The following is an 11,017-nucleotide window of genomic DNA, read 5'->3' on the forward strand; positions in this document are numbered from 1 at the left end:
GTCCCTTGTTCTCCTGCAGGACCGGACACGGGCTGCCCTGTTGGACAACCTTCATGATGAGCTCCACGGGCACACACAGACCATGCTGGGGCTGGGGCCTGAGGAGGACAAGCTGGAGAATGGGGGACATGGAGGCTTTCTGGAGTCTTTCAAGGTAAAGCCCTGCCCTTGCCAACAGCAGAGCTAAAATGCACCTGGGGCTGGCAAAGCTCGTGCTGGGGGACAAGAGGTATCCCCTGAGGGTAGGGTGGTGAGAGGAGGTGGGGACTGCTGCCACCACTGCCTTCTCAGCCTGCCAAGTGCCCAGGCTGGTCCCAGTGAGAGCAGGCACAAGCTGGCACGGTCACACTGGTGAGTGTTCCCACTGGGGTAATGTCTCCAGAGCTCCAGGGCACCTCTCCACCACTGTGCTGCAGCATTTTTTGTGTCTCTAGAGGAGTCTCAGTCCAGGGCCAGTCCCTTGTCATGGAGTATGCCTGCAACCGGGCTCTGCTGCAGCAGGACATGTTCTGCTCATGTCCTCAATTGTGACTGGCTGGACAGCAGGGATATCCCTTGAGACAGAGGGGCAGCACCTGGGTCTGGGGCTATGAGCCATTGCCAAATGTCTCTGGTGCAGCTGCTCTGTGGTGTGGAGGAGGCTGGCACTGAGTGGCTGACACTGTCTGGGCAGGGGGGCTGTCCTGGCTGTGGCTGTACTGGGACAGCTCCTGCAGTTACCTCACAGACACGGTTATTCCTATAGCACAGAGATGTGGGCACTGGTGGATGAGAGGATGGGGCTGTGGAAGAGGGGGGCACAGCTCCGCAGACCCTGCTGCAGAGGTTCAGGTGTGTCCTGTTCTAGTGTGAGGTGTGTAGGAACGGAACTGCTGTGCAGTCTGTTGCACATCACAGCATTCATGTCAGGGTCTCAACGCTGAGGTTAAACAGTCATGCTTTGGCACAATTTGTGTGTGCAAGGAGACACACCGAGCTCTCTTGGCATTGCAGGGAGTGCTGGGGTGGGAGGTGAGCCCCATGGTCCATGCTGGGCTGCGCCTGCCTGGACGCCTTGGGCCGGCACTGCTGGGCTGCCTGCTGGCTTACATCCTGCACCGAGCACTGTCGGAGTGACGGGGGGAGACACATGGTAAATGAAGGCTGGAAGGGCTGACACTTGGTCCCCATGGTCTTTTTGCCTGCTCCCTCCCACCTGCGACCAGCCCACAGCCCCATCCCCTTGGCCAGGCAGCTCTCAGAGGTGAGCAGAGCTCAGTTCTGCTGGGTTCTGGGTGAGTGAGAGGTGCCTGTGCCTCTTCTGTGGGGAGAGGAGCCACTCCCCAGGGCTGGGGTGTTGGGGAACCTTGCAGAGCTCTGCAGGGCAGGGCAGGAGCCTGCAGGGTGTGATGCCTGTGGGTGCTGCTCAGCAGCAAAGCAAATGGTCACTTCTACCTACAAACAACATCAAACTGTGTATGAATTGCTGCTGAAACAAATAAATCCAGTCTGATGGACTCTTGCTTGATATTTGTTATTGGATGGGCAGGAGGGGCTGTTTGGACTGTGGTCTCCAGCTCAGTGAGAGCTCAGGGCTACAGCTTCTTCTTACCCTTGTGGCTCAATGAACCCCTGGAGCAAGCAGCAGGGGTCACCCTGCTCCATGTGAGACCTCCACAGGTGAGACCTGCACCCAGGTCTCACCTGTGGCTCCATGACCCCTGGAGCAAGCAGCAAACAGCCTGGATACTGCAGATGCAGTGCTGGCACCTTCAGCAATTTTTGGCTCATTTACTCTTTAGCCTGGGCTGGGATTCAGGGGCTAGAAGAGGAGCAGCCATGGCCCAGTAATGGCACAGTACAGGGAACAGCTGAGAAAAAAATGGGGAAAGTGGCTGAGGTGAAGAGGGAGTGAAGGGGGCTGCTTGATGGGGAAAAATGAAGATCAAAGGGGGCAGGGAGAGTCCACGGCTGCCAGTGAGCCAATGCTGCCCAGCTCACCTGCAGTCCAGAGGTGCATAGACCAAACCAGAAGCAACAACAGCAGTTCAGGCTAAATATATTCTCAAGCATTAGCTTGCTGAAGAACAGAAGCAGTTTTGTGGGGCTGTGAAGCCTTCAGCTTGGGGGCTGTTTTGGGGCAGGCTGGAGAGGTGTGTTGGTACAGGAGAGGTGCAGGAAAGGCAGGAGGCTCCACAGGATCTGTCCTCTCTGATTCCAGGGAGAATCGTGGAAGGTGTGCACACAAGCATGACTTATGGCTTGGCTGTGGTCCCCATTGCTGCTGAGGGGTCTGGGAGGTTGGCTAGGCACCAGGCAGGAAGCAGGGCTGGGAGCTTTTGTCTGCCTCTCCTGGTCCCATAGCTGCACCCCTCAATATCATAGAGCAATGGGGCAAAAATCTGATGCTGTGGTGGCTGTGGAGCTCCCCAGGGGCAGCACATGCTCAGCTGCACCTGTCAGGGCTGACGTCACCATTCAGGTTGTTGTTGGGGCGGCAATACCTGCAGGTGTTGCACACTCTCAGGAGGCATAGAAAGGTTGCTCTCCCATGTGCCTGGGGAAGACCTGGAGCTGGGGAGGAGTTGTGGGCACGGCACGCTGCTGGGTAGTGCTGACCTGCTGTCCCCTGTCCCCTGTGCCACAGAGAGCCATCCGGGTGCGCAGCCACTCCATGGAGACGATGGTGGGCAGCCAGAAGAAGCACCACGGCAGTGGCATCCCAGGCAGCCTCAGTGGGGGCATTGCACACAACAGCGGCGAGGTGACCAAGACCACCTTCTCAGTGAGTTGTCCACATGTTCCTCTGTCCCACTGTCCCTCCATCCCGCTGTTCCACCTCTCCACAGCCCAATGGGCACTGTGTTCTGCTGACGCAGTCTGGCAGTTCCCTGCATGAGCAGCGAGGGTAAGGGTGAGGGGAAGACTTAAGCAGGCTCTGAGTTTGGGTGCTTTGATCAAGTTGGGCTTGTTTTGTGGAAGAACCAAAGATAAGCTTCCTGGGGTTTTCAGCTCCAAAGTACTAAGGAGGTAGAAGTTCTGGCATTACATAGTTTTGAGATGCACAGGCTGGGAGCCACAGGCAGCGCAGTTCCTCACAGGATGTTCAGTGTGTGAACTGCCAGGAGGGAGCTGTGCTCTCCAACCCAGACTGCTCTCTGCTTTCAGCCCCCTGTGCCAGCCGCTGCTGCCAAGAACCAGTCCAGGAGCCCCATCAAGCGCCGGTCAGGGCTGTTCCCTCGCCTGCACACGACATCGGAGAGCCAGGCAGAGAGCAGGACAAGGTGGTGAGTTTGTCATCGAAGTGGTGGTACCTGCTGAGCATCTGCCACTCTCACAGTTTATATTTGGTTTTAAGTAGTACAATTTGACCATCCTTTTGAAGCTTCTTGTATAACTCGTGCAACCTGTCTCTTTGTGCCCTCAGCGACAGTGTTTCTGGAGCCCAGAAGACACCAGATTTGGGACATTCTTCCCAAGAGATGAAATCTGAAACCTCATCCAACCCCAGCTCCCCTGAAATATGCCCCAACAAAGACAGGTGAGCCAGGAGGAGTCCATCCTCATCCTGCCACAGCTCAACAGACATCAGGGAATTTGTCAAACAAAATCATATCTAAATTTTACTATAAATAAGTTTGACATTAAGGGAGAAAAAGCAGCATTTGATGGAGGTTGCCCCAATATCCAGGGCACAGGAAGGCTACTGTGCCTGTCCCTCCCTGCCAAGGCGAAGTCAGCTGGACCCAGAGCTTCCCGCTGAGGCACCCACCCAGTGCCTTATCCCACACCTTTGGAAGTGGTTCTGTGCTGAAGCACCCCGAAAGGTTCATTCCTACGGCAGCATTTTGCTCCGGGGGTGCCCAGGAGGGTCTGTCCCACTGCCACAGCCCAAGGGACACAGTTCCCTGGTGACAGCCATGCGCCCTTCCTTCCGTTCCGCATCTCCCTAGGCCTTTTATCAAGCTGAAAGAGAACGGGCGGTCGAACATCTCCCGTTCCTCCTCCAGCACCAGCAGCTTCAGCAGTACGGCGGGGGAGAGCGAGACCCTGGAGGAGTACGACAGCGTGGTAGGCACCAAACCCACTCTGCGGCACATTCTGCACATCCCTCAGCTCCCTGCTGCTTCTGGACCTCTGGGCTCTCGGGGGGGGAGGTGCCTACCAGCCCCCAGGTGCCTCCTCACTGCTGCCATGGAGAAGCTCAATCCCATCCCTGGGTGTGGGGAGGAGGAGGGTTGGTGTGCCTGGTGGGACATTGGGGTGTTGGTGGCTGCCCCTGGAGCCCTGGAAGTGTCTAAGGCCAGACTAGACAGGGCTTGGAGCAACCTGGTCTAGTGCAAGGTGTCCCTGCCCATGGCAGGGAGGGTCTGACTGGATGGTTTTTAATGTCCCTTCCAACCCAAATAATTCTGTGATTTTTTGACACCGCAGGGGGCCTTGGGATGCCCTGGGTGCTGCTCGGTCTGCTCAGGCTGGCAGGTTGCTCCATCAGGACAAGCTCTCCTACCTGCTGGTAGCAGCAGGGCTGCAGTGGGCATAAGTGCAGTGGGGCATCAGCAGGGTGTGGGGGGAAGAGCTGACTGCAGGAAAAGCCATGTGCTGTCTCTGTGAGCAGGGAAGCCAGCCCTCCACCGCGTCGCCCTTCAAGCAGGACGTGTTTGTCTACAGTGCTTCGCCCGGCAGTGAGAGCCCCGGCGTGGGGGCCACGGCCACCCCTGTCATCATGAGCAGGAGCCCCACAGGTGGGTGGCAGGCAGACTGCCACAAGGCACCAGCTCTGCCTTCACTCCTGGCGCTGCCCAAAGCCGCTGGGGTTCTGTAGTGGCAGTTGGAATGGGGTCTGTGGCTCTGGGATGGAAGACCCCCTGCCAGCCTTGCCTGGGTTCTGGGGTGAAGCAGCAGCTGTGCTCACCCTGGCAGGACGGGCAGGCACAGGGTGGGGACAGCCCCCATCCTGGCAGGGCTGCTCTGGAGAGATGGTCCCATGGGCTGTAGTTCTGTACTTCCATGGGGAGCTTGTTTTCTTTCTCAGTTAGAGCACAGAGGTGGCTCTTGCTGTGGCTCTGTTTTCTCTGTCTCCCCTGGCAGGCATGTGCAGTAGTCGTGGAAACTTGCTGTCTCCAGAGGCCGAGCCATGACTCACCATTATTTAATCAACAAGCAGCTTCCCCTGGTCTTGGCTCCTTTCCTCTCCTGCCAACCTGCTCACCAATTCCATCCATTTCAGTCAGATGATTTGCACAATGAGGTGCAATTCAAAAGGGCCAAAGAGGCAGGAATAGCCCTTTGCTGGCACATGCTGTGGTGATGGAGATGGGGGATGACCACAATCACCCCTCACCCACAGCTCCCCATGGCTCTGATTCCTTGAGCCACAGAGAGGCTGCCACAAAGCACCACCATCCACGTGGAAACACACTGTCAGCTGAGGAGCTGTTTTTGAAACAGCCGGGAAGCACAAATAGACCCAAACAGCTCTGTAACTGGGAGTGTTGCAGCCAAAGAGGGACCATGGACTGCAAGCAGGCTTTTTGTGTCTCAGCACCACGCAGGTCCTCCTCCTTATTTCATTAGTGATTTTCTGAACCCTTAAATCAGCCCCTTTTAATGCTTAAAGTGTTTATTTTGTATTTTTCCTGCCAAGAACATAAAAATCCACCCATACATTGTATGGATCAGTCATTCCTTGTAGCCTTTTCAGTGGCATTTCCAGGAGAAAGACTGTGAAATGTAATTAAGCCTCAATTTGTTCCATCACAAACACTTAATGTACTGCTTTTGCCAAACATTCAGCCAAGGCAGACTAAATATTGGTAACACTCCTGGCAGTCTACTAAAGTGCCTAGCTGGGTGAGTGCAGCCAGCACTACAGCAGATATTTTTGTTCACAGTTTATTATTTTTGTTCTTTGTTTTTCGTCTCCCTCCAGCAGATCTAAAGAACAGAAACTCTCCAAGGTCCAACCTGAAGTTTCGCTTTGACAAGCTCAGCCATGGCAGCTCCAGCATGGTAGGTGTCAGGGTTCTCACTGGTGGGATGCTGTGCAGCTGTGTCCTCCCTGCTGCCATGGGCTGTCTGGGCTCTGGGGGTGGCTCTGGAGCCCATGAGGGAGAGAAGGGAAGGGATTTTGTGACTTCTTGCCCCTTTGTTTGCAACCCACCCTGTGTTCTATTCTTTCACACAGAGCCACTAGCAGGAGGAGGTCATGAACTTGTCACAGGTGAGTGTTGGTGTCACAGTGTTACACAAAAAGGCTCATTGGGGGCAGGCTGTGTTCAGCCAACTGCTGCTGCTCACACTGCTTGTTATTGCTTATGGGAGGCACCTACCTGGGACAGGTGCTTCATACCCATCACCTCGGGGGTGAGAATACTCTCCTTCCACAGTCCTGACACTTTTATCCTTTTCTTCTTTGCAGATAATTTTTGTTTCAACAAAGGGAAAACTCTTCAACACCCCATGGGACCGCGCACACCCCGGCCGTGAGCAGCAAGGTTCCCTCGCCTCCCAGCTGCCCACTGTGCTGGAAAAGAGCTCTCACCTTGCCACAGTCCTGTCCTGACAGGGACCAGCTACCTTCTCACCTGGTGTCCCCCTGTCCAGCACACACCCTGCGCCCCCTGCTCTGTGTGCAGGAGGGGATGTGTCTCTGACTCTGCTGCACACATACGTGGCCAGGGCCATGTCCCCTCCTGGTGCTGTGCTGGGTCACCCTGTGGTTGCCCACGTGTGCTGCAGCTGCTGGGCACGGTCCATTCCCCCCATCCCTGGGTTGCGTGCCAGCTCCTTTTGGGCAGAGGGGCAGCAGGAGAGACCCCCGCACAGTTTAGGTCCCTCGATGCTTTATTTGCAGTTATCAGTGGGGAAACAGGTTTATGTTTGTTTTTTGAAGGGTGGGGGGTCAGGCCAAAATTAGGTGTTAGTGGCTCTGGGGCAGTTTGCCCTCCACCATCGTTTGCTGTCGCTCTTCTATGGGGGCAATGCGGCAAAACCTCCCCAGGGACATCATAGGCAGCTCTACTTGGAGTGGAGTCTACAGTGTCTCTCCAGCCATCCCCTAGCTCCTATCGACACCCCAAAACTCTTGGGGCAGAGGCAGCCCCTTACTCCAGACTTGCTCAGTTTCTTGCACAAGAGGCAGGTGAGTGACGGCCCAGGGAGCAGAGCTGGGGATCAGAGCCAGCTCATTCTCCCTTGGCAGCTTTGTCCTCCCTGCTTTGTCCCTGCCTGACACTGAGCACAGGCCTGGGAAAGGTGATCCAAAGCTAAAGCTGTGGCATATCACAGCTTTAGCTTTTCTTAGTACTAGAACTGGAATCAGAGGGGATTTATCCAGTGGGCTCTGTTTGCCCTATGGCTTGGATCACCAGGCAAGCAAATGCATAAAACTCCAGCGATTTGGGAGGCATTAGGCTGCTCCAGCCCTTGCAGAGTCTGTCCTGCTGCTTTTGAGCAAGCTCTTGTTATTCTGAAAGGATTACGGATTCTGCAAGGTTACTTCCCCATAATGCCCTTTCCCAGAAAATACCTCTCTCAACATGCCAAGAAATCCTTTTGCTTTTTTTATGGAATTTTGCTTGAAGTGTCCTGAAGCCTGTCCACAAATTTCACATTGCTCATAGATTTCCCTTATCCATTTTCTGGAAGACAGGCCATGATGCTGCAGAGATACTCCCCGTGCCCCTCCCAGCTTGTGACCTCTGGAAACCCTCATGAAATCAGGTTCTCAGTCTCCAGTGAACACAGTTCTTTGTGATTCCTACTGAAAACAGGACTCTGAGTGCCAAAGTCACCTTCACACAGCGGGTGCTCCAAGAGGCACAGAGTACCCGGCAGGCTGTTTCAGGAGGTGGGTGCAGAATTGTGCTCCTGGAGCACAAAAATCCCTGGCAGCTGCTGTGGCTGCTCTTGCTCCCCTCTCTCTGGGGCAAGTGCTTATAGGATCCAACCCTCACCTCCCCTCCTCCCTGTCATCTCCCTGGGCCAGAGATGAGCTGAGCCAAGCCAAACCTGCTCTGCTCACCCTGGTCCTGCAGGGAGGTGATCTCCAAGAGCCTTATGATTTGGTTCACACAGGTGCTCCTCTCGTGCTGTAATTGATCCATGAGGAAAGGCTGTAGCCCTGATGGGAGGGGAACCAGATTAAAGAAGGAGAACATGTGAACAGGCAGGGAACAGTTTCAATGGCTCTAAGTGCTGTGTAGGACTAGTAAATACCAATAAGTCCCTTGGGGACTTTCCCTCCTGCCCGCAGCCAGTTGCATTTCAATAGAGTTTAAGCCTTGAGTTTCCCTGGGAAGAGGAGCATGCAGTGTGCTCAGCCCAGCCTGTAGCTGTAGGTGTCTCAGGATCACACACTTCACTGTTCAGCACTTGTCTGATGATGCTTCGGTAGCACTTTCAAACCCACCCCCAGTTCTCCTCTTAGAAGCTTTGGTCTGATTTCCTGAAGCTGCACAGTGAAACACTGACTGGTGCAATGACTTGCTCCCAGGGTCTGCTCTGGGTTTGCTTTTTCCTCTAAGAAGTCACTCGGTTCTGTAGATGTCGTCATTCCTGTGGGTGTTGATCTCTGTGAGATCTTTCAGCAGATGATGCAGTGGCTACTGTCAACTGGTTTGCCATTTTTGGTTGTTTTGTTGTTTTTTTTCACTTCAAACGGTGACTTTCCTTTTTGACCTAGATTGATTTGGGAATTATTCAAATGGGACTAACAGGCAGAACAGTGTGAAGTCTCAGGGAGAGTTGCAGTGTGTTGGACTTGTCTCTCCCACGCCAGCCTGCTGGAATGGCGGCGGGGCTGGAGTTGGGGTCTGGCACGAGGTTTGCCAGTGGCTACTGCGGGACATTTCCAGCAGCACTCACTCCTCGCCAAAGGCCTACAACCTGCTGTAGATCCTTACCAGCAGCTGGGTTTGGGTGCTCTGGTCCTGGCTGGGCTCCAGCACTGCCCCTGCTGCCCTGTGCTGAAGCGCTCCATCCAGCCCAGAATGTCCTGGATTGTCCTGTGGTGCTTCTGGGACTGAGCAGTGGTTGTTATGCCTGTAGACTTCTGCACTTCCAGCTGTGGGTGAAGGTGTTCCTTTGTATATTTTGCAAAATGTTTTGTGCTTATAAGTGACACACGTCTATACATATATAAAAGTGATATATATATATATATATATAAAAAAAATATATTTATATATATAAAAGAGAGGATCCTTAACTGACACTAGAATTATCGGGCCGTGCATTTTCCTTTCTGATTCCACTGTTTCCATGCACACAACTTCTGCCATACTCAGAAGTGACTTTGCAGAGGAAGCAGAAGGAGCTCAGAAATGCCTTAGGGGGATGATGGGGGAGCCCCCGCTGTGTGAGGAGGTCTCTGTTGCAAGGGGCTGCTCCCCTTCTGCTGGGGTTTTGGTCCCCAGCTTGCTCCTGCACCCCAGCTGCCCCTTGGCTCAGAGCAGCTCATTGGCTTGGTGAGGCAGAGGCAGGTCAGGTGCAGATGCACATCTCCAGCACTGGTGCCACTGGCTCAGAATCCTTGTGCAGAGCAGGCTGGGATCTTCTCCCCTCCACCAGCATCCCCGTCATCAGCCATGGGGCTGCTGTGCTGCCAAGGGCTGGCAGAGAGCTGCTGCTCTGGCTGGGCTTCCCTTCAGGAAAGCACTTGGCACCTACTTGAGTCTTCTTGAAATCCTGCAGAGCCAAGCACAGGGTGCTTACACCTAAGCACAACACAGAAGTGCTTTTTTCCAAGGGAAGCAGGGGCTCCTAAGCACAAACTCAGTTTCTTTCCAGAGCTTTGAGGGTTTTCAAGAATGGCAGGTCAGGGGCCAAGAGATGATGCTGCCCAGTGGGCTGTGCCTGGGGCTGGGATCTCTTGGTTGCAGGAGGTGCTCAGTGCTCCCAAAGCCAGGGCAGAGCTCTGCACCTCTGCAGGTGCCAGCTGTGCTCTCGCTGCTCTGCTGCTGCTCCAGCCTCTGCCCCCAGCATGCTTTCATCGCGTTCAATGAATGTAGCACTGCGTATGTCCTGCAAAGGGAAATGCTGGATTTATACCAGAGAATGTGAAGAGAGTTTATAGAGTGAAAATAAATCTTGAAGAAATGTATCTGACAAAGTTTATTTTTGATGTAGAGAGGCAGTGCTTTGTAGTTTCTGGTGACCTATGTCTGTTGTAAATAATGTATATTTAATTTATTGCTATGGTAGCAGATTGTTATGTATAAAACTAAAGGTTCACAAATGTATATTTTGTTGCTTTAATGTGTCTTTGCAAAATTCACAATAAATAACATATTTTGTGTCCATATGTATACTCTGTGTGTGTGGCCGTGTAGTTACAGCTTTAGAGGACCTTTTTGGGAACATTCCTTTGAAAACCAGGTGAGGGCATGGAGCTGGGTTGAGCCGTGGCAGTGGGAGCCTGGGAGAGCTCTCATGAAATCAAATGCTAAGGCAGTGGAAGCAGAGGAATATCAGAGGTATTCAGCTCAACCAGAGGGTGTAAGACACATAATTTATTCCAGCAGTAGCTGCAGTTATGATCTGCTGTATACACAATTTTACAGCTCAGCCTTATTCTATATAATTTTGAACTTGAGATGCTCCAATCAGGATCCCAATTCTCTTAGCTGTCTTTAGCCAGATGCACACGAGTAGTGCTTTGCTGTTTTTCCTTTCTGTCCAAACTACAGAGGATCCAATCAAGCCTGAATCCAGGCTTAAGAGACAAATGTAAATAATCATTTCAGCATTTATCTACTAGAGGTTTATTCCTAGATTACTTATTGAGTTAAAATTAGTTTCCTTGCACATGCCACTGCCTATAGGCTTGAAGTAAGTCTCCTGCCTGGAAAGGAACTTTCTCTGTGCTTTACAAGGTGCTAGCAGTTTGCTTGGAGTCTTTTGTTCACTCAGTTCCATCTTTCCACAGCCTTCAGAGCAGAGTCCTGACTGATTCTGCCAGCAAATTGCAGATGTGTAGAGCCAGAGCTGAGGACACAGTGGTGCTGCTCAGTGCCCACCTGCCGGAGGTTGGGAA

General features: G+C 53.3%; 1 protein-coding gene across 19 annotated transcripts in view; it reads left to right on the forward strand.

Moving 5' to 3' along the window:
- RAP1GAP2 (RAP1 GTPase activating protein 2) overlaps positions 1-10,289 on the forward strand; it is a 52,674-nt gene extending 42,385 nt beyond the window's left edge. For 12 of the 19 annotated variants that reach the window (XM_085078637.1, XM_085078638.1, XM_085078644.1 and 9 more), the window contains 9 exons: positions 20-154; positions 2,627-2,764; positions 3,148-3,266; positions 3,407-3,520; positions 3,933-4,050; positions 4,598-4,724; positions 5,912-5,991; positions 6,167-6,202; positions 6,401-10,289. In XM_085078637.1, the coding sequence (XP_084934763.1) occupies positions 20-154; positions 2,627-2,764; positions 3,148-3,266; positions 3,407-3,520; positions 3,933-4,050; positions 4,598-4,724; positions 5,912-5,991; positions 6,167-6,175 (840 nt within the window). In that variant the 3' untranslated portion in view covers positions 6,176-6,202; positions 6,401-10,289. Of the gene's footprint in view, positions 1-19; positions 155-2,626; positions 2,765-3,147; positions 3,267-3,406; positions 3,521-3,932; positions 4,155-4,597; positions 4,725-5,911; positions 5,992-6,166; positions 6,203-6,400 lie in introns of all 19 variants that reach the window. The other 7 variants (XM_085078642.1, XM_085078632.1, XR_014855784.1 and 4 more) reach the window with 6 other exon arrangements.
- Positions 10,290-11,017: the final 728 nt, after the last annotated feature.

The sequence above is a fragment of the Lichenostomus cassidix genome, chromosome 19, assembly GCF_008360975.1.
Source record: "Lichenostomus cassidix isolate B80296 chromosome 19, HeHo_3.0, whole genome shotgun sequence".
NCBI classification, from domain to species: domain Eukaryota; kingdom Metazoa; phylum Chordata; class Aves; order Passeriformes; family Meliphagidae; genus Lichenostomus; species Lichenostomus cassidix.